Source organism: Elgaria multicarinata, chromosome 7 (genome assembly GCF_023053635.1).
Source record: "Elgaria multicarinata webbii isolate HBS135686 ecotype San Diego chromosome 7, rElgMul1.1.pri, whole genome shotgun sequence".
NCBI classification, from domain to species: Eukaryota; Metazoa; Chordata; class Lepidosauria; order Squamata; family Anguidae; genus Elgaria; species Elgaria multicarinata.
In genome coordinates this window covers 503,139-525,951 of record NC_086177.1, presented here as the reverse complement: position 1 = coordinate 525,951, position 22,813 = coordinate 503,139, and the positions used below count along the sequence as shown (strand labels likewise).

Below are 22,813 nucleotides of genomic sequence, written 5' to 3'. Positions count from 1 at the left end.
AAGCTTTAAGTGATTAATGCCTCCATGCAGGAGAGGCACATCACCTCCTGCTTAAAGTAAGGTGAACATGTGCCCAATTTTGCCCAGACATGTCTGGAAAATGGGGGGCAAAACTGGGGTCTGGGGGGGGGGAATTCTTTATTTTTTATTAAATCTGGAAAATCGCTGCACGAGAGAGGCTGGAAAGACCTATTTCCAGAAGTGCCAAAACGGGCCTTTCCAGCATCTCCCATGTCCCATCTGGGCTTCTGCTGGGTTGCCACCATAGCGACGACCCAGAAGCCCAGATCACCACCCGGGAGAGGCTGGAAAGACCCATTCGGCACATCTGGAAACAGGCCTTCCCAGCCTCACCCCGCCCCAATCCAGGCCTCTGCTGAGTTGTCACCATAGCAACACAGCATAAGCCCTGTTGTGTGGGAAGGGGCTGGAACAGCCCAACCCCAGAGGGCCATGCGGGAAGCAGCCCATGGCCACACAGATGGGGCTGAGATGGAGCTTTTTAAAACAGCTTTGCCATGGGTGAGTACGTTGGTATGTGTGGATTTGTATTTTATTTTTAGCCGTGTGTGTGTGTGTGTGTGTGTGTGTGTTTGGTTGGTTTTTGCCTTGGTGCATGTGAGTATTGTTGTTGTGGTGATGATGATGATGATGATGATGATGCCTTGGGTGAGTATGTGGGTGGGTGTTGTATTTTTAATGTTTTGTTTTTTTGCCTTGGGTGTGTGCATGTCTGTGTGGATTTATTGTGTTGATGAACATTAATTTGCCTTGTGTGGGTGGCTGTGGAAAATTATTTTGCCTTTGGTGAGTGTGGGGGTGGATTTTTATTCTTCCCCACCCCAGTTAAGTGTGTGTGGGGAGTTGTCTTTTAAATTGTCTTGGGGAGGGTGTGGGCTTTTTTTCCACTTTGGGTGAGTGTGTGGATTTTATTTTTTGTCGCCTTTAGTGAGCATGTGTGAGGTGTGTGTGGATTATTATTATTATTTTACCTTGTGTGTAAATAACATAGTCCTCATGGACTATGTTATTAAATGCTGTTCTAAACATAAAACAATTTGATTTGCAACAGGACAGTTTATAAAACTGTTTGGCGATTTGTTATGTGATGGAATGGGCAAATGCAATGGAGAAACCAGTATACTTGCAGATGTTTGTGGCAGTTTCCTTTGGAATTGCCATAAAATGATACCTCAGTAAAGTTTTCCATTTTATTTTGTTGTAACTTAATGGAAATATCTGAAAGTTTAGGCATTAGTTCTTTTAAGAGCAACTGGAATGATGGGGCGGTTGTCTCAGTAAAGTACCTGATTGTAGTTTTGTAAACAGTATAATATACTGGAGATTTTGGCTGCTAGAGAGACATGGCTTATAATATCACGTCAACTACAGTTTGATCCATTCTCTCGTACAAAATTGACTATATGGGGAAACCCAAATTTAAAAACTGGAAAGAAAACATTTCTGTGGAGGACATGGACAGAAGCCCACCCTGGACCCGATGGTATTAGGCAACTACCGCCCAGTTGCAAACACCCCTTTTTTAGGGAAGGTACTCGAGAGGGTTGTGGCGGAGCAACTGCAGGCACTCTTGGAGGATACTGATTATCTAGACCCATTCCAGTCTGGGTTCAAATCTGGTTACGGGACTGAATCAGCCTTGGTCCCCCTGATGGATGACCTTTATTGAGAGAGGGACATGGGGAATGCAACCCTGTTAATCTCTCTGCGGCTTTTGATACCATCGACCATGGTATCCTCCTGGATCGACTCCGTGGGATGGGCATCGGAGGCGCTGTGTTACAGTGGTTCCAGTCCTACCTACGGGGTCGTTTTCAGAGAGTAGCATTGGGTGACCAGTCCTCGGCCTCTTGGCAATTATGGAGTGTCGCAGGGCGCCATCTTGTCCCCAATGTTATTTATCATCTATATGAAGCCATTGGGAGCGGTCATTAGGGGATTTGGAGCTAAATGCCATCAGTACACTGATGACACGCAGCTCTATCTCCCTGTGACAACTGAATCAGGTGAGGCTGTGCAGGTCCTGGACCAGTGCCTAGGCTCAGTAAAGGGCTGGATGAGGGCCAATAAACTGAGACTGAATCCTGGCAAGACGGAAGCCCTGTGGGTGAGTGGTTCCTGAGTCCGGGAGACAGTGCAACCCCATCCTGTTCTGGATGGTGTTGCACTGCCTCTGAAATAACAGGTTCGTAGTTTGGGGGTACTCTTAGACCCATTTCTGTTGTTGGAGTCTCAAGTAGCCGCCACGGCTCGGAGTGCCTTTTACCATCTTCAGTTGGTTCGCCAACTACGGCCTCTCCTGGACAGGGATAGCTTGACCATGGTGGTACAGGCATTGGTAACTTCAAGATTGGATTACTGCAACACACTCTATGTGGAGCTGCCCTTGAAGCTGCTTCGGAAGCTGGATCTAGTGCAGAATGCTGCAGCTCGGCTGTTGTCTGGAGCTGCCCCTTTCCAGCATGTAACTCCTCTGCTGAGGGAACTGCACTGGCTGCTTATTTGCTACCAGGCCAGGTTTAAGGTTCTTGTACTTGTGTACAAAGCCCTAAACAACTTGGGACCAGGATACCTGAGAGAGCGCCTTCTTCCCTTTAAACCTGCCCAGTCACTGAGGTCATCCGAGGGCCTGCTCTTGGTGGTTCCACATAGATCCATCCTCCGATTGGTGTTCACCAGGGGAAGAGCCTTCAGCATGGTGGCTCCCCTCCTGTGGAATTCCCTGTCTCTGGAGGTCAGGCAGGTGTCAACCTTGTACTCCTTTCGGCGCCTCCTGAAAACATCTTTATTCCAAGAAGCCTTTCCTTAATATGCAGCCTTGAATCTCTGTTTTTGCTTCTTTTAAATTTTGTTTTAACTGTTTTATTCTGTTTTTATTTTTCATTTTATCTTGTACATCGCTCTGAAATTTTTCAATGGGGAGCGGTATATAAATATTCTAAATAAATAAATAAATAATAAGATGATTTTTACTTTGGATAAAAGCACCTTTTATCAGCTTAGGTTGATATATCAACTACGCCCTTATCTGGACAGAGATAGCCTAGCTACAGTTATCCATGCTCTGATAACCTCTCATTTGGATTTCTGCAATGCGTTATATGTGGGGCTGCCTTTGAAAACGGTCCAGAAACTTCAGCTGGTACAAAACAGGGCAGCCCGTTTATTAACAGGGACTGGCCAGCGAGATCATATCATGCCAGTCCTTTTACAACTTCATTGGCTGCCAGTCCAGGTCCGGGCCTGATTCAAAGTGCTGATATTGACATTCAAAGCCCTAAACGGTTTGGGGCCAGGTTATTTGAAGGAACGCCTCCTCCCATATGTACCTGCCTGGACTTTAAGATCATCTACAGGGGCCCTTCTCTGTGAGCCCCTGCCAAAGGAAGTGAGGCAGGTGGCTACTAGGAGGAGGTCTTTTTCCGCTGTGGCACCCCAGCTGTGGAATGAGCTCCCCAGAGAGGTCCGCCTGGTGCCTACACTGTACTCTTTTCGTCACCAGCTGAAGACCTTTTTATTCTCTCAGTATTTTAACACTTAATTTTAACTCAAATTTAAATTTTACTGTTCTAACTCTGTATTTTAATCTTATATCAATTTTGCTGCATGTTTTTATCCTGGTTGTGCTTTTATACTGTATTTTGCATTTGTGTTTTTAACCTGTTGGTTGTTTTATTGTGGTTTTAATTTTTGTGAACCGCCCAGAGAGCTTCAGCTATCATAGAATCATAGAATAGCAGAGTTGGAAGGGGCCTACAAGGCCATCGAGTCCAATCCCCTGCCCAATGCAGGAATCCACCCTAAAGCATCCCTGACAGATGTTTGTCCAGCTGCCTCTTGAATGCCTCTAGTGTGGGAGAGCCCACAACCTCCCTAGGTAACTGATTCCACCGTCGCACTGCTCTAACAGTCTAACAGCACTGCTCTAAGTGGTCACTTTCCCCCAGAATTCCCGTAACTGCCACTTTATCCACTAAGTCATCCCTATTGGTCAATAACAAGTCAAGGATTGCTGATCCTCTAGTTCCTCCGATTATCATATTCTTTTTATTCCTAGCCCCATTTATTTTAATCCATACGCTCTCGACGGGGCTCCCAGTCTCATCCGCCTGTATTTCTGTGCAGGGATAGGTATTTTTAACATATAGTGCAACTCCACCTCCCTTTCTATTTCTTCTGTTCTTTTTGAACAAGTTATATCCTTCAATTGCTATATTCCAGTCATGGGTGTCATCCCACCAAGTTTCAGTTATACCTATCAAATCGTATTTGCCTTCATGTAATAAGGGTTCAAGTTCATTCTGTTTGTTTCCCATGCTCTGGGCATTAGTATATAGACATCGAAGACCATGTGTTTTATAGTCTGGCTTTGTTCCTACCTTGTTGCAGACACTATTTTGGGACACTGTTGGAGCTGTTCTCTGTACTGTGGTGCATTGGCCTTCATCCATTGTTGCCTCAAAATTTACGTCTCCCACCCCCGTAAGATTCAGTTTAAAGCCCTCCTGATGAAGTTCTTTATGCTGTGGCCGAACTCATTCTTTCCAGCCCTTGTGAGGTGCAACCCATCCCTTGCCAGCAGTCCATGTTCCAAGTAGCGTAGCCCGTGGTCCCAGAATCCAAAACTCTCACGACGGCACCACCTTCGAAGCCAGTCGTTCATCTGGAGTATTTTTCTTTCCCTTTCTAATCCTCTTCCAAGAACCGGGAGGATGGATGAGAAAACTACCTGGGTCCCAAAGTTCTTCAATTTCCTTCCCAGAACTACAAAGTCTGAAATGATTTCTTCGTCGCTCTGCTTGGCGACATCATTTGTTCCCACATGGATGAGAAGAAAGGGGTATGTGTCCGTGGGCTTTATGAGCTTCGGTAACCCTTCAGTCACATCTCTAATCTGTGCTCCAGGGAGACAGCACACCTGGCAAGTCCATGGGTCTTCACGACATACTTGGTTGATCTACCTTCTGCCTCTTGGTCACTGTTGCATGGTGTCTCCTGTACTTCCTCCTCTGCAAACTGTCCTTCAGTCTCATTCTCCAGAAGCTGAAAGCGGTTGCTTAACTCCAATGGTTCCACTAGTGCAGAATGCCTTCTAATTCTTCTGCTCCTAACTGTCACTCTTTTCCAGGGAGTTTCCTCTTCATTAGCTTCCCTCCCCTCAGCATACTCCACTTCTGCTTCAGCTGGCTGTTGTTCTTCAATCTCATGTGCTTCTTGTTGCTGTTGCAGTTCCACCGTTCGGTCTAAGAACTCCTTGACTTCTCTTATTCCTTGGAGGGTGGACACTTGCTGCTCAAGTCCTCTCACTTTTTCTTCCAAAAGTGCCACCAGCTTGCACTTGTTGCAGGTATACGCCATGTTGAGCTCAGGCAGAAACACGAACATTGCACACCCTTTGCAGGTCACCACCTCGAGGGACTCCTTTCCATCCAAATTGTCGATTTCTGCTTTGGTTTTTTTCCTTTTTGATTATAGTAGAATTGCCTTTGCTTTGTTGTGTCCTCTCTGAAGATACACAACTATATGAGGATGTCTTAAGGGAAAGTAAGATCTTTTGTGGGGTTTTTTGTTTTGTTTTGTTTTTTTGGCGGTGGTTTTGTGGGTTTTTTTCTCTTTATGTTTTTCTTTGTTTTTCCCACCTCTTTTTTTATTTATTTTTTATTTTATTCTATTCTATTCTATTTTTTTTATTATTATTATTATTTTAGAGGCCTCCCCCTTGGCCTCCCCTGCCGAACTCCCCCTGTCAAACTCCTGTTTGCTCTTTCTGTTAGCTCGCTCCCTGGGAATCTGGCTTACTTTTCTAGCTCATACTTGAGCTGGGCCAGCTGCTCTTCCCTGCTTCTGCTTAGCTCCAAGTCAGGAACCAGAATGAGGTCACATTGGGCGGTATAAAAATGTAATAAATAAATAAATAGGCACAGATGACCAGGGCCGGTGCCAGACTATTTTGTGCCCTAGGCAAGGTGAGCTACTTTCAAACCCACCCACCCCCAAAAAATGCCAACTTTGATTTTTAAGAACAGGTGTTTCCTGGAAAAAATAAGAAGCACAAAACTTGAAACTGCTAAATTTATTTTAAAGCGCAAGAAATACGTCATGCCAATTATAGCAAACAAATTGGAAAGGAACGTCTATGGGTCTAAAATGCATTATTTAATAGGAATATCACCTCCAAATCATCCCCCCCAACTCACACGCGCATACATACACACACACACACACACACACACACACACACACACACTCAGCATCACTCACTCCAAACAAACACATGCATGAACACATGCATTCACTCAAAGACCCTCTGCACCCCATTCACCCATACGTTCTCTCTCTTTCTCTCTCTCTCTCTCTCTCTCTCTCTTCCGGGCGTGTTCCGGAAGTCCGAACGTGGAGCCTCCCCACCCCCACCCCAGCGTCCCTGGCTTCAGTTCGGCTGGGCGGGCGCGGGGCGCCATCTCACCCACCCAGGCCCAGCTGAATCCTCGGGCCAGCCTGGTTCACAGCCAACGCGCGTGAGTTCTGTGCTGCTAGCTTGGCGCTCTAGGCGGCCGCCTGAGTGGCCTCTATGGTAGCACCGGCCCTGCAGATGACAAGTTTTTGTCCTTTTCAGATTTGTGTGTTAAATATAATATACCTGCTTACAGCTCAATGGCAATACTTGCAATTACATCACTTGCTGGAATCTAGGTTTGGCCCAGCTGCTTTTACAGCTTCAGAGCCTCCAGCTGAACTGACACATAGACCAAAACTCACATATACAAATATTTAATAGCAGCAAGTAAATATGATACCCATAGTTTAAGACTAGATTGGAATAGGGAATTGGAGTGTCCTATCTTGCCTAACCAATGGAAGGTTGCTCTAACATCTGTTTCTGAAGCTTCTATGGATCTTAGGCTATGTCTTATTCAGCAAAAGTTTTGTTTAGGGTTTATTGGACTCCACAATGCCTTTTCAATAAGGGTTTGTCTAACTTGCGTAATTGTTGGAGATGTAATGCAACTAATGCTTCTTTAACTCATATGTTTTGCAATGCCCAGTAGTTGTCCCCTTTTGGGAGGAGGTTATAATAACAATGAACTTTGTACTGAAACAATCGATAATATGGAAGAACGTGCATGTCCTTCTAAATTACCTACTGGTTTCTTGGAAGTTAACGCATGATCAGCACAGATGGATCTTCAGAGCCCTTATGACAGCCAAAAGACTTATATTATCACATTGGAAGGACAAATTTACTCCTCCTGTAATGCAATGGATCGAGGATCTAATAACATTATCAACTTTTGAACAAGTGTTATATAGATGCAACTCTGTCTATAACTGGTTTGCCTCCTATCTAGCGGGTCGCTCTTTCAGCGTGTTGACTAATGGCAGCTCGTCTTCCTCCTTTCCCCTTTCAGTAGGGGTTCCGCAAGGCTCAGTGCTTGGCCCGTTGTTGTTTTCCTTATACATGTTGCCCTTGGGCAAGCTTATTCAATCTCATGGCCTCCAATATCATCTGTACGCCGATGATACACAACTATATCTGTCATCTCCGGAACTTTCTCCTGATGTTCACGATCGTATCTCGGCATGTCTTTCAGATATCTCAGCTTGGCTGCTTCATTGTCGCTTGAAACTTAACATGGCAAAGACTGAATTGCTTGTTTTTCCTCCTAAACCTTCTCCTCATCTCTCATTCTCTCTTACTGTCAATGATGTTACGCTTACTCCGGTCAAGGAAGCTCGTAGCCTTGGCTTTATATTTGACTCCTCGCTCTCCTTTATTCCTCATATTGAGGCAGTAGCTAAATCTTGTCGATTTTTCCTGTATAATATTGCCAGGATTCGATCATTTTTGTCTGTCTCTTCTGCCAAAATGCTTGTTCATGCACTGGTTATTTCACGGTTGGACTACTGCAACCTTCTTCTCTCTGGCCCTCCTTCTTCTCACATCAGTCCGTTGGTTTCTGTTCACCACTCTGCCGCAAAGATCATCTTCTTGGCTCGCTGCTCCGACCATGTTACTCCGCTTCTGAAATCTCTTCATTGGCTTCCAATTCACTTCAGAATCCAATATAAACTTCTCCTGTTAACCTTCAAAGCTTTTCACGGTCTAGCTCCTTCCTATCTCTCCTCTCTCATCTCACACTATTGCCCCGCTCGTGCTCTTTGCTCCTCTGATGCCATGTTTCTCGCCTGCCCAAGGGCCTCTACTTCCCTTGCTCGGCTTCGTCCATTCTCTTCTGCTGCTCCTTACGCCTGGAACGCTCTTCCAGAACATTTGAGAACTACAAGTTCAACTGCAGCTTTTAAAGCTCAACTAAAAACTTTTCTTTTTCCTAAAGCTTTTAAAACTTGATGTTGTGCAGACTTCTACTGTTACTTTCTACTGTTAGTTTTACCCTACCCTGTTCCTGCTTACCCTACCCTGTACCTGTTTGCATTCTCTTCCCCTCCTTATTGTTTTACTATGATTTTATTAGATTGTAAGCCTATGCGGCAGGGTCTTGCTATTTACTGTTTTACTCTGTACAGCACCATGTACACTGATGGTGCTATATAAATAAATAATAATAATAATAATAATAATAATAATAATAATAACTTGCAAGAGGATGAAACATATGGATATTTGGTCTGCTTTTCTTGAAACCTTTGTATAACTTTCTCCCCCCCCCTTTTTTTTTTTTTACAGTTTATATGATGGAGATGATAAATCTATATACACAATCTATGGGTTTCTTTTTCCATTTTCACGATGTATTTTTTATTTTGTTGATATTCACAATAAAAATAAATAAAGAAAATATATTGGAGATATCTGGTTTTAGTAGTATTCATGTCAGCTGGACATGGAAGCAATTAAGTCATCTAGATTCTCCACCAGCTTCCCCTCTCTAAAATCTTACCATGGAGAAGAGAAATACCTTTCAGAGATCATGTCCCCTCTTCTCCGCAAAGCCTACATAAGTCTTAGATTTCAAACAATGAGAACCAACTTCACAAATGGTAGATATAAGAACATTCCCAGACAACAATGCTTCTGCAAATGCAGCATGCAAGTGGTGGAGGATACCGTCCATTATGTGCTCTACTGCAATCTGTATAAAACCCCAAGTGACAGATACCTAAAGAGCAATCTGGCGCCAGTAGCAAACCTAAAGGATGCTGATAAAATCACACACATACTGTCAAATACTTTAAGGCCTGTTATGATAAGCATAGCAAAATTTGCAGTAAAAGCAGCCCAGATCAGAAGAGACTTAGAGGTCACCTGCTCTGCTTAATAATCCTGTGCTTATAAACATCTTGCTCTCCCTTTGAATGTTTATTTTAACGATAATTTTAAACTTATGTATTATATTTCGTGATAAGTGGGCTTCATCTTCTCATTGGAAATACTGTATTGACTGCATAATTTGATGTTGTTTTGTTTTGTTTTGTTTTGTTTCCCCCCGACCTCCTTCTTTACTGTAACTGTGGCTAAAACCTACGTAGGTTGCCTAATAAACATATTCTGTTATATTCTGATACTGTAAGGTGAACAGCTGTGAAGAGGCTGCAATCCTATATACATTTATCTGAGAGTTTCTGAGGTTTCTTTGGGACCTTGATTGGGATTTCTGTTCTTTGCACATAGAGGCACGAAATATTTGGATAAAGGGAGGGAAAGATCCTTGTCCAGCATTATGATAATAGGCATTTTTTCTGGTCTTTCTTTGTAAACTGACCATGGTCTTGTTTACATGGCTAATGAACCAGAGGTATAATGACAAATTTTTAGATTAGTTTCTCATTGATAAACCAGAAATTGAATCAGGCTAAGAGGTGCTAATGAGAGGTGACTGGACTTGTCAACTGCTTCATTTTTTTAGTGGTAGCAGTATGCTGAATCTGGGAATATGGATGTGAGAAAGGTGTCAGGAAAGAGTCAGGAAAAATGAGACAATGGTCATCCAATGAAGGATTTGCAGTAATAAAAAATATTTGAAGGAGGGGGAGAGATTGTACCACACATAGTATAGCAAAAGTTTCAAAGTACAGCAAAAGCTGCAAAAGTAGGAGTGAGTGAAGTTAATTTCAGATATATTGAATGTCTCACTTGTTCCTTATTTCAGTGATTCTAATATTAAAGTGTTATGTAGAACAGGTTTGTCTTAATTGTGTGCTGTAAAATCAGAGATGTGACCAAGGCTATGTTTGGGTGGGCACGCCCTCTTGGGGGCTGGATATGTTGGTGGGCATACCCTCTTGGGGGCTGGATATGTTGGTGGACATGCCCTCTTGGGGCCAGACAGGTTGGTTGGCACACCCCGATGGGGGAGGCCATATTGTCCTCCTTTTTGGTTTCCAAAATATGGTCAGCCTACTTAAAGGAGGCAGTAATAAGACCTTTATTAAATACACTTCACTTTAACACCAAAGATCTGGGAAGTTATAGGCCCGCCAGTCTCAGATATTCCATTCTCGGCCAACTAATCAAGAAACTAATGGTCTCACAACTTCAAATAAATTTAGATGATAGTTATTATTTGGACTCATTTCAATTGGGCTTTCATCTGGGATATGGGACTGAGACTACTTTGGTCATACTGGGAACTGGATGGGGGAGTTCTTCTAGTTCTTCCAGATCTCTTGACAGTTTTTGATACCATCAACCATCATATCCTTCTGAACCACCTGGCAGGGCTGGTCCTTGATGGCACTGTAGTGCAGTGGTTCCAGTCTGTCCTGTCAGGGCATGCCCAGAAGATGATGTTGGGGGGACTACTGTTTTGCACCATTTGGTCTATGGTGTCCCAAAGGGTGCTGTTCTGTCTATATGAAACCACTGGGAAAAGTCGCCCAAAGCTTTGGAGTGAGATGCCATCAATATACTGATGACACTCAGCTATATTGCTTTTTTTATCACCTAACTCCAAGGAAGCAGTTGACACCATCGAATGTTGCCCATGTTTACGAATGTATTGGAGATTAAATTCAGAAAAGACAGAGGTACTATTGATCAGTAGGAAGCCTGGATTGGGATTCAATCTGTTCGGTGGGATTGCTCTCCCCTGAAAGATCAAGTTTCATATTTTGGGAGTGCTCCTGGATCCAATGCTGCCTTTGCAGTTTCAGGTGGCAGTGGTGGTGAGGAGTGGCTTGGCATAACTACATCTAGTGCACTAGCAGCAACAGTTCCTGAATCAGTCTAATCTGGCAACAGTTATCGATGCCTTGATTACCTCATGGTTATACTATTGCAATGCATTCTACATGGGGCTATCCTTGAAGAGTGTCCAGAAGCTTCAATTGGTGCAAAATGCAGCAGCTAGGCTTCTAACTGATGCACAATACCATAGTTATATCACCCTAATACTGAAAGATATGCATTTTTGCCAATTATTTTCCAAGCTAAATTCAAGGTGTTGTTTTTAACTTCTAAATCCTGAAGAGAGCAATCCTATGCCCACCCCCAGAAAGCATCGGGAAGAAGGGGGGAAATGATAGTTTGGTTTCCTTGCTCCAAGGTTGGAGCCAGAGCTGATTGGAGCAGTGACTGGGCCAGCAAGAGCAAGCCCAAGCACAGGGGGGAGCAGCGAGTCAAGTGGGTAGGGTAGGCAGTCAGTGGCTCCATGGAGGCAGAACAAAAACAGGGCCACCAGCCAGTGGCACACTCACTTCCTTGCTGGCTCACCACAGGGCAAGTGGACAGGACCCAGCTGTGAGCTAGCTCCAAAAAAGGCACTGTGTCGATGACCTGGTGAGACCTGCCACAACTACACCCCTGCTTGTGACTGGTTCCCACTCTCTCAGCGTTCAGAAAGGGGGTCAAGGCACGTCTTTTTAACTTGGCTTTCAAAATTAATGTCATGGTTTTTAGTGTCGTTTTTAATGTTTTACTCTGTTTTTATTTGGCTATGGTTTTTATATTCTGAACTTTTTGTAAACTGGTTGATGATGATGATGATGATGATTACTATTATTATATAGCACCATCAGTGTACATGGTGCTGTACATAGTAAAACAATAAAATACCAAGACCCTGCTGCATAGGCTTACATTCTAATAAAATCGTAATAAAACAATAAGAAAGGGAAGGGAATGCACCAAACAGGCACAGGTTGATCCCAGAAAAGTGGTATAGAAATAAGGAAATACTAAAAACTATGTCTTCTATTTCCAGGAGATATAAGGTGTGTGCTCCTGAACTATCGTAGTGAAGACAGCTGCAGTTTGGAGAGCAGTAGCAGCAGGAATACAGAGCCTGCCAATACTTCAACCCCTGAGACCACAGTAGAAGAGACACTTCTGGAATTGGCCATGAACCACTCCACAGTAAGATCCAAAATCAAGGTATAAGCTGTTATTGGTCTCTCATTGGGAATGAAACCTCAGGTACTTAGAATCATAGAATCATAGAATAGCAGAGTTGGAAGGGGCCTACAAGGCCATCGAGTCCAACCCCCTGCTCAATGCAGGAATCCACCCTAAAGCATCCCCGACAGATGCTTGTCCAGCTGCCTCTTGAAGGCCTCTAGTGTGGGAGAGCCCACAACCTCCCTAGGTAACTGATTCCATTGTCGCACTGCTCTAACAGTCAGGAAGTTTTTCCTGGTGTCCAGCTGGAATCTGGCTTCCTTTAACTTGAGTCCATTATTCCGTGTCCTGCACTCTGGGAGGATCGAGAAGAGATCCTGGCCTACCTCTGTGTGACAACCTTTTAAGTATTTGAAGAGTGCTATCATGTCTCCCCTCAATCTTCTCTTCTCCAGGCTAAACATGCCCAGTTCTTTCAGTCTCTCTTCATAGGGCTTTGTTTCCAGACCCCTGATCATCCTGGTTGCCTTCCTCTGAACATGCTCCAGCTTGTCTGCGTCCTTCTTGAATTGTGGAGCCCAGAACTGGACGCAAGACTCTAGATGAGGCCTAACTAGGGCCGAATGGAGAGGAACCAGTACCTCCCGTGATTTGGAAGCTATACTTCTATTAATGCAGCCCAAAATAGCATTTGCCTTTCTTGCAGCCATATCGCACTGTTGGCTCATATTCAGCTTGCAATCTACAACAATTCCAAAATCCTTCTCGTTTGTAGTACTGCTGAGCCAAGTATCCCCCATCTTGTAACTGTGCCTTTGGTTTCTATTTCCTAAATGTAGAACTTGGCATTTACCCCTATTAAATTTCATTCTGTTGTTTTCAGCCCAGCACTCCAGCCTATCAAGATCACTTCGAAATTTGTTTCTGTCTTCCCAATTTTGTGTCATCTGCAAATTTGATCAGCGTTCCTTGCACCTCCTCGTCCAAATCATTAATAAAAATGTTGAAGAGCACTGGGCCCAGGACTGAGCCCTGCGGTACCCCACTCGTTGCCTCTCCCCAGTTTGAGAAGTTTCCATTGATAAGTACTCTTTGAGTCCGATTCTGTAGCCAACTGTGAATGCACCTAATAGTTGTTCCATCTAGCCCACATTTAGCTAGTTTGTTAATGAGAATGTCATGTGGTACTTTGTCAAAAGCTTTGCTGAAGTCAAGATATATGACATCCACAGCGTTCCCACGGTCCACAAGGGAGGTTACCTTATCAAAAAATGAAATCAAATTTGTCTGGCAGGACTTGTTCTTGACAAATCCATGTTGGCTTCTAGTGATCACCGCATTGATTTCAAGGTGTTTACAGATTGACTTCTTTATAATCTGCTCCAGAATTTTCCCAGGGATGGATGTCAGACTGACTGGTCTGTAGTTCCCAGGTTCTTCCTTTTTGCCCTTTTTGAAGATAGGGACAACCTTAGCCCTCCTCCAGTTGTCCGGCACCTCACCCGTCTTCCATGATTTTGCAAAGGTAATAGACAAAGGTTCTGAGAGTTCTTCTGCTAGCTCCATCATTACTCTAGGATGCTTACTTATCATAGTTCTGAATTTATTAAAATCAGCTTTCCTAAAATCCAGAGTACGTGTATGGCTACACTCATCGGGCCCTGGAGATTTGAACTCATTCAAGGAAATTAGGTGTTCTTTGACCATTTGTTTACCAATCTCAAACTGCAATCCTGCCCCCTCAACTTCTGCTTCACTTTTTCCAGGGGGGCCATAGACCCGCTTTTGGGAGAAGACTGAGGCAAAGTAGGAATTGAGCACTTCAGCCTTTTCTTTGTTGTCTGTTATCAATTTGCCATCCTCATTGAGCAGTTGAACCACCATTTCTTTCCTCTGTCTTTTACTACTCACATATCTGAAGAAAGCCTTTTTATTGTTTTTAGCATCCTCACTAATCTCAGCTCATTCACAGCTTTAGCCTTCCTGACGCCATTTTGGCACTTCTGTGCCACCTGTCTGTACTCTTCTTTTGTAGCCTGGCCTTCCTTCCACTTCCTATATGTATCCCTTTTTGTTTTCAGGTCATCTCTAAGCTTTTTGTGGAGCCACATTGGTTTCCTCTGTTGTCTTCTATCTTTTCTCCTTGTTGGAATTGTTTGTAACTATGCCTTTTTAAATTTCCTTTTTTAAATACTCCCGCGCATCTTGCACACCTTTTCTCATTAGGCTCAATTGCCACGGGACCTTACTTATCATAGTTCTGAGTTTATTAAAATCAGCTTTCCTAAAATCCAGAGTACGTGTATGGCTACACTCAACTTTTGTCTCCTTTATAATCAAGAATTCAAGTATGATGTGGTCACTTTCCCCCAGAGTTCCCTTAGGGAATGTTCCTTCCTTACAGCTAGAGGATGATTTATACAGCTGTTTTGACTTTGTGAAATTGCCATATTGATTTCCATGCAATTTTGGTTTCCAGTATACAATGATTTATGATATTACCATGCCAAGAGTGGTGATCATAAATGGCTTTGTGTAGTGAGTACGACATTATACTGATCTTGAGAATTGGCCCCAGTTGAAATTTGCTTTTGTGGTATCTCATATTATACAACAACTTCCTTTATGACATGATCCAGCCAATATTAAGCAGTTTTGTATCCTATGTATTTCAAGGAAAAATAGGTATATGTACCTAACCCTTCTGTTGAAATCAATTGTGCAAAAACAGTGCTTAACTTTAGCAGGATCATGCCTTGAAAGCTTTTCTGCAGCATAAGCTTTTATAGGCTACAGCCAACTGAATTAGAAGCATTTCAACTGGTCAATTGAAGATTATTTATTGCATGCATCTGATAAAGTATGAAAACTCATGTCCATAGGGCTCTTTTTTGTTTTTGCTGTAATAGACTAAGGTTTCAAATCAATAAATGCTTCATGTGATAAAGCCCATTAACACTAGTGGGTTTCTGTTCTAAATTCTGTGCTGGATTGTGGCCTAATTTATTTATTTATTATATTTATATACCGCCCCACAGCCGAAGCCCTCTAACACAGTTACTCTTTGAGAGTTTCAGATATACTGTATGTATCAAAAAAAGTATTGTCAGTCAGTACATAGCCAATTGAAATTGAAGTATATTTACAATCGACTGCCCAACACAAAGAAACTATATGGAATTAATTATTTAAAATGATCAGACACTGTTGTGTGCATGCCCATTCCCTCTGGCATTCACACGTGCTGGTAAACTGACAAAAGACTTGTTTTTATTGAGGAAATCTCATGGTAACAGGCTTAAAGGTTACACACTCCAAAAACACACTTAAAGCTGAATGATGGTCAGAACACTTTAGGCAATCACAAAGGTCTTCAGGCAATCACGCTGGTAACTCAGGGAACATGGTAAAAGTCTGAACAAGATCACGGGTAAGGTAAAATCTCAGGCACAGGAGTCCCGTGCTTTGCTCAGCACTGACAACTCCTTGCCACCTGAGCCTGGCAGAGAGAAAGAGATCACGCACCAGTTAATCCCGGCCTGCTGTACGCTGAGCTGACCCGATAGGCATGAGCATTATTATTATTAATTATGGAGACTGACCAATAGTAGTGCTAGGTTTCCTGAAATAATAATAGAATCATAGAATCATAGAATAGCAGAGTTGGAAGGGGCCTACAAGGCCATCTAGTCCAACCCCCTGCTTAATGCAGGAATCCACCCTAAAGCATCCCTGACAGATGGTTGTCCAGCTGCCTCTTGAAGGTCTCTAGTGTGGGAGAGCCCACAACCTCCCTAGGTAACTGATTCCACCGTTGCAGTGCTCTGACAGTCAGGAAGTTTTTCCTGGTGTCCAGCTGGAATCTGGCTTCCTTTAACTTGAGTCCATTATTCCGTGTCCTGCACTCTGGGAGGATCAAGAAGAGATCCTGGCCCTCCTCTGTGTGACAACCTTTTAAGTATTTGAAGTGTGCTATCATGTCTCCCCTCAATCTTCTCTTCTCCAGGCTAAACATGCCCAGCTGTTTCAGTCTCTCTTCATAGGGCTTTGTTTCTAGACCCCTGATCATCCTGGTTGCCCTCTTCTGAACACGCTCCAGCTTGTCTGCATCCTTCTTGAATTGTGGAGCCCAGAACTGGACACAATACTCTAGATGAGGCCTAACCAGGGCCTAATAGAGAGGAACCATTTAATAATTCATATTAAAATACATGCATTATACCTTTTTTCCTTTATTGGAATAAATGTACCTTTTAAAAATGTATGAAGTGGTTTGTTTGTTGTTGTTTTTAATAGTTTTTATTAAACTTAAACCTACATCAATACAGTATTGATATTATAAACACAGCTACAGATCAAATTACAATATGTCAGTAACATCCACCCTGTAAACAAATAATGAAGGAATTAAGAGACAACCACAGTTGAAAGTAATCCAGTCAAAGTTTAGTTATGCTCAGAAAGGAAGTCTTCAGCTATTACATTTAACAAAAGAGCATTTATATATTCTACGAACAAGCACTGTGACTACATCAACCAGATGGTATTGGACAGAATGGAAGGTGAGGGAAGGACCTACCAGCGTGCAGTCAAAGTCACTGGCAATAATGCCAGGCTCTATGTGCAGTACCCATCAGAGTTCCTAAACACTTCAACCCAAGTGGTTTGCTGCAAAGTAAGTGGACTCTGAAGAAGGGTGCAGCAGTCATCCTGCTAAGGAACCTGGACATGACTCAGGGTCTTATCAATAGCACATGGTTAGGGTTAGGGTTCCTCCAGGAATTTATCCAACCCCTTTTTAAAACCATCCAAATTCGTGACCATCACTACATCTTGTGGTAGTGAATTCCATAATTTAACTATGCTCTGTGTGAAGAAGTACTTCTTTTTATTTGTCCTGAATCTCCCACCGATCAGCTTCATGGGAGGACCCTGGGTTCTAGTATTTTGAGAGAGGGAGAAAAATGTCTCCCTGTCCACATTCTCCACACCATGCATAATTGTGTATACTTCTATCATGTTTCCCCTTAGCCTCCTTTTTTCCAAGCTAACGGAGATGTTCCAGCCCTTTAATCATTTTACTTGCTCTTTTCTACATTTTTCCAGCTGTATAATATCTTTTTTTAGGTGTGGTGACTAGAACTGTTCACAGTATTCTAAGTGTGGTCGCACCATAGATGTGTATATAAAGCAGTATGATACTGGCGGTATTCTCAATTGCTTTTCTTATAGCATGGGGTTTCCTTTCTTTACAGCCAGCCACACACTGGGTTGACATTTTCATTGAGCTGTCCACCACAACCCCAAGATCTCTTTCTTGTTTGGTCATCGCCAACTCAGATCCCATCAGGTTATACTTGAAGTTAGAGGGGGGGTTGCCCCAACATGCATCACCTTACACCAGGGGCCCTTCCACACGCCGTACTGAAGGCGCATGCATGCGCCCCAAGTACAACCCCAAAACGATAGTGTGCACTACAGTCAGAAGAGACGGAGGAGGAGGCGGCTGGGGAATCCTGGCGTGTCCTTGCCGCCGCCTCCCCGCCGGCCTCCTGCTGCCTGGGTAAGAGCAACCCGGGTCGGAGAGCTCGGCTTCCGCCTCCGCCGAGCTCTCTGACCCGGGTCGCTCTTACCCCGGCAGCAGAAGGCCAGTGGGGAGGCGGCGGCAAGGACGCGCCCAGATTCCCCAGCCACCTCCTCCTTTGATGAACATAAACAAATGGAAAGCAAAAAACAAACAAAACCCCATATGCTAAACTAGTTGCTAAATGCACTGAACTTAAATCTCTTGAAATTTGGAAGAATACAACCCTTCCTAATCTATCTATAATACTGGACTAGATGGACCCTTGATCTGATTCAGCATTGCTCTTCTTATGTTCTTAATGTGCAAAAAACAATATGCCTGCCCCATTAAATGCTTTTGAGAAAGAATTATATCATTTTAGTCTGATATATTTACTGTATAATTCTTTTCAAACAACTAAGGCTGCAATTCTATAAACATGTACCTGGGAGTAAGCCCCATTGAACTCAGTGGAGCTTACTTTGGAGTAGCAGTTGTAGGATTACATTATTAAGCCTTCATTTCTGTTTTCCTTTGGCTTGTAGTTTTCCTATTATATTGTAGATTTCTTGTTTTTTGTTTTATTTCTTTTTATAACATTTATGAAAAACTTCAATATAGTTTAAAAATTATGATATATATTAATATATGTTTGGGTGAGATACAATCTTTACATGTAAGTCCTAATCAGAGATCTTGTCACAGACAAGATTCCTGTAATCCTCCTGCAGCTGCAAAAGGTAGAAAGGCCCTGTGTATTCATCTCTGTTACTAATATTAGTTTTCTGCTACTGGCTTGTACAACTTGTGAACCACCAAGTTAAATGCACCACATTTTTTTATGGATGGGGCCCTTCCAGGTGCTCAGTGAAATCTCCTACTTTTTCTAGCTGCAAAATAACTGAATTATCAGGCTCCAGGATGGTACATGGTTGGTAGACTGCATTCAGTTTTGTTGGTCAAAAGTTGTGCAGACCAGCCCTAGAACATGATGTACGTTAAGGCGAGGCAAAGTTAGATGTAATATTTGAGGGGCTCCTCAATTCTGTGATTCTAAATTTCTGTTTTATTTCCTCCTCTTAGTTCACCACTGGTACCTGTGGTGATGTCTTGATGCATAATTGTGAGTTATGTGGCAAAGGATTTCGCTTGCAGCGCATGCTCAAGCGCCACACAAAATGTCACAGCCAAGTAAAACGACACTTGTGCACCTTCTGTGGGAAAGGATTCAATGATACCTTTGATCTGAAAAGACATGTAAGGACACATACAGGTAAGAGCAAATTTCATTTTGTGAGATTATTTGCTAAGAAATGTAATGGGCTTTCCATCCTTTGCATGTATCCATGGCTTTAATAGGAAGGGATGGTCCACTCATTTTACTTACTGTTCCGTAGGTTTGGGTAAAGAATAATGAGCAGGATTGTGTTCCATGGTAACAAATATGAAAATTCTTCAATCAAACAATCCAAATTCTGTGTCAAAAAAGCTGAATGCTATGGATTCATATCTAAATTATGCAAAGTGACCACGTTTTTGTTATTTACATCTGCAATCCTTACCATTTTTCATGAAATTTTGGTAGTCAGTGGGGAGTAGCAATGCAGTGGACTGAAGCCACATAAACCTGAATGCTGGAAATCTTAATTCAGTTGCCCTTCTTGTTCCTGAGATTTAAGCAAGCATTTTCTATATACTTCCAAGCAATGGAAACACCTTCGTTTTTAAACTTGAAGCCAAGATTCCCAGGAAGCTGAATTCTGCACACAATACCACATTCCTCCACCCCATGTTCCTACAGAATCATAGCATACACACAGTTCTGATAATTAGTTGCTAAGCAAAATTTTGCCCATTTGCTGCTGTCATTAAAGAGACCTTGCTTTTAATAAGTATATCTATTCCTTTGAAAAGAAGTAGCAAGATACTAATAGTGCAACATTCAGGGAATGCATAATTCTGCATCAAGAAAAGCTAAAATATGCAGTCTGATATATTTTCCTTGAAATCTTCACTTCTTCTCTTAATATTGCACAATTAATTTTGCCATTTTTAATACTTTATATTCATCCTCCCCCACCTATTTTTTTTAGCTTTTGGGAGGGTAAAGATATGCAAGACATTCAAGCCTGAGCCATGTTCTATATATTATAGACTTACAGAGCTGGAAGGAGCCCTATAAGCCATCAAGTCCAACCCCCTGCTCAGAGCAGGAGTTTAGTTTAAAGCAGTGGTTCCCAAAGTGGGTGGTACCACCCCCTTGGGGTTGGTGGGATTGCATAGGGGGCGTTAAGAGGCAAGGGGGCGGCAGGGTGGCATTAAGAGGCAAAGGGGTGGCCTGGGGGGCGCTCAAGGTGGTCTTTTCTGAGAAGCGCCTCTCCAGAAGGTGTTAAAACCCAGGGACATTTTTATGGGAGAAAGTAGTTTGGTCCCAAGCCATATAGGGAAAGAATACAAACATGTATTAATATCGTTTAAGAAGAGTCCTTTTAACGATGAATTGAAATGTTTCAAAAGCACCAAAACACTAATGAAGAGACATACCCTGCTTGGTGTGCCCTGCTACACTAGCTGAAAAACAGAGACGTTCACTCTCTTTTCCCTCCCTCCCTCCCTCCCTCCCTCGGCAAGCCTGCAGCGGGTTCTTCCCATTTAAAGGGGCCACGCGCAGGGGGCACTGGGCATGAGTTTGTGGAACCAAGGGGGCGGTTACCAGAAAAAGTTTGGGAACCACTGGTTTAAAGCAGCCCTACCATAAGTATGTCCAGTCCTCTGGTACTTCACCTGATCTCCAGAATTTCTTAAAGGTTAGAGGTTTCAAGATTTCATCCACTAGCTTTTTCAATATGCTAGGATGCTTGAATACCTGCAGCGATGAAGTGCCCACCACTTCTTTATGCAGTTGGTAGTCTTTGACCATTAGGAAGATTTTCCTAATGTTCAATGAAAATCTGCCTTCCTCTAACTTAAGCCTGTCATTATATGTTATAAACGTGGATGATAGAAAACAGGTTGCAGGACTCTTCTGTGTATTTGAAAAATGCTATCAGTCTACTCTTCTCAAAACATACCCTATTCCTCCAATTTTTCCTCATAAAATTTAGTTTTTAGTCCCCTGATAATCATTGCTCCTTCCAGAATGGTGTCCAAAACTGAACACAGTATTTGAGGTGAGGTCTGACCAGCATAGACTAGAGTAGAACTATAATTTCCTGCTATTTTGAAACTATACTTCTATCGATGCAACCTAAAATTGCATTTGGCTTTTTTGCAGCCACATCACATTGCTGACTCATATACAGCTTGTGACCAACTCCAACTCCAAGATCGTTTTCACATGTTGTATTGCCAAGCCAGGTATCCCCCATCTCATACCTGTTCATTTTATTTCTTTATCCTAAATGAAGAAATTTGCACTTGTTTCTGTTGAATTTCATTCTGTTATTTACTGCCCAGTTTTCTAAGCTTTGAAGATCATTTTGAATGTTGTTTCTGTCTTCTAAGGTATTAGCTATCCCACTGAATTTTGTGTCATCAGCAAATATGATAAGCAAATTTGTATTGCACCTCTTCCTCCAACTCATTAATAAAAATGTTGAAGAGTACAGGGCCCAGGACCAAGTCCTGCAACACTCCACTCTCTCAAGTTTGATGAGTGTTACTGTGAACCGCCCAGAGAGCTTTGGCTATTGGGCAGTATAAAAATGTAATAAATAAATAAATAAACAAATAAAATTATTGGAGTAATAGTGCCATCCAGTAATAGTGCCATCCAGCCAACACTTAACAAGCCTGCGAATTAGGATATCATGGGGCATTTTACCAACTGACTTGCTGAAGTCAAGGTAGAGTACCAGCACCCCCTTGCTGAAAGAGGGTGAAAAAGAAACACTTGGGCAGGTACACTGTGTCATCATTAAACCACCCAGAGAGCTTCGGCTATGGGGCAGTATATAAATGCAATAAATAAATAAATAATGAGAATCTCACACTTGGTTATTGAACTTAAAGTTGTGGAGAGAGCTTCCATGAGAATATCTTTCTACCTTATACTGTGGGCATGGTATTTTTATGCATATCATATCATGGCTACCAGAAGGGAAAAAGCAAACAAACAAAGGCAGATTGTTTTGCAGTAGCAGAGACACACAAAGAACAAAGCGCAGGTATCTTTAAGCTAAGTTTGCATAGCAACAGACTTTTTTTTTTAACTTAGAATTCTGCAATGTACAAGTCACACAGGAGGCCAGACGTGTATGCATTCAATCCCATCATGCATGAGGCAAACTACACACAAAGGCCAAGAGTTTAGCTTCCTTCAACTGAGGCTGAGTTCGGATGACACTCTAATCAACTATTGTTTCCCATTCTGTTCCTATTACCACCACCACCCCAGTTGATTAGTGTGTCGTCCGAACTCAGCGTATAAATGTGCTTTACGATTGTGGCTGCTCCAGTGAGACTTCTGGGGCCAGAAAATGCTATCTCCTTGCAGGATCAGTTCCTGTGTCAACACTCTCTGCCACCTTGCAAGAGATTGCATCAGCTTCTTGGGGCTGGAGCATAAAAGGGTGGCTGGGCAGGAGCAATGAAGGGAAAGCCCTTTGATGGTGAACAAGGATGAGGCCCATCCTGTCTGTTGGGCAGATGGCAGGGATGCTTGTTGCATATATTGTTATTACAGCTATATGTATTACTTGATTGCAGGAGAGAGATGTTTTACAATGGTACAAAGAGGTGAGGGATACAGGGAGCTGGCATTAAACTAGTAGAGGGGAGTGGGAGATATGGCAGCAGGAGGCAGCTAGGTCATTATGGGGGTGGAGAGTGCAACAAAATATTGGTTACTCTTGAGCCGTCTACCATATCAGAGAGCTTGAGTAGCCTTGGTGACAGGTCCCCTGGGTTGAACATTGTTGTTGTTTATTCGT

The 22,813-nt window shown here is 42.8% G+C and overlaps 1 protein-coding gene across 2 annotated transcripts in view; it reads left to right on the top strand.

Moving 5' to 3' along the window:
* OVOL2 (ovo like zinc finger 2) overlaps positions 1-22,813 on the top strand; it is a 59,132-nt gene that overhangs the window by 29,316 nt on the left and 7,003 nt on the right. The window contains exons 2-4 of one of the 2 annotated variants that reach the window (XR_010025634.1): positions 12,183-12,352; positions 18,966-19,155; positions 21,157-21,239. Coding sequence is in view for 1 of the 2 variants with exons in the window: in XM_063129694.1 (XP_062985764.1) it covers positions 12,183-12,352; positions 18,966-19,155 (360 nt within the window). In the remaining variant the exon portion in view is untranslated. The remainder of the gene's footprint in view (positions 1-12,182; positions 12,353-18,965; positions 19,156-21,156; positions 21,240-22,813) is intronic. The other variant, XM_063129694.1, reaches the window with a different exon arrangement.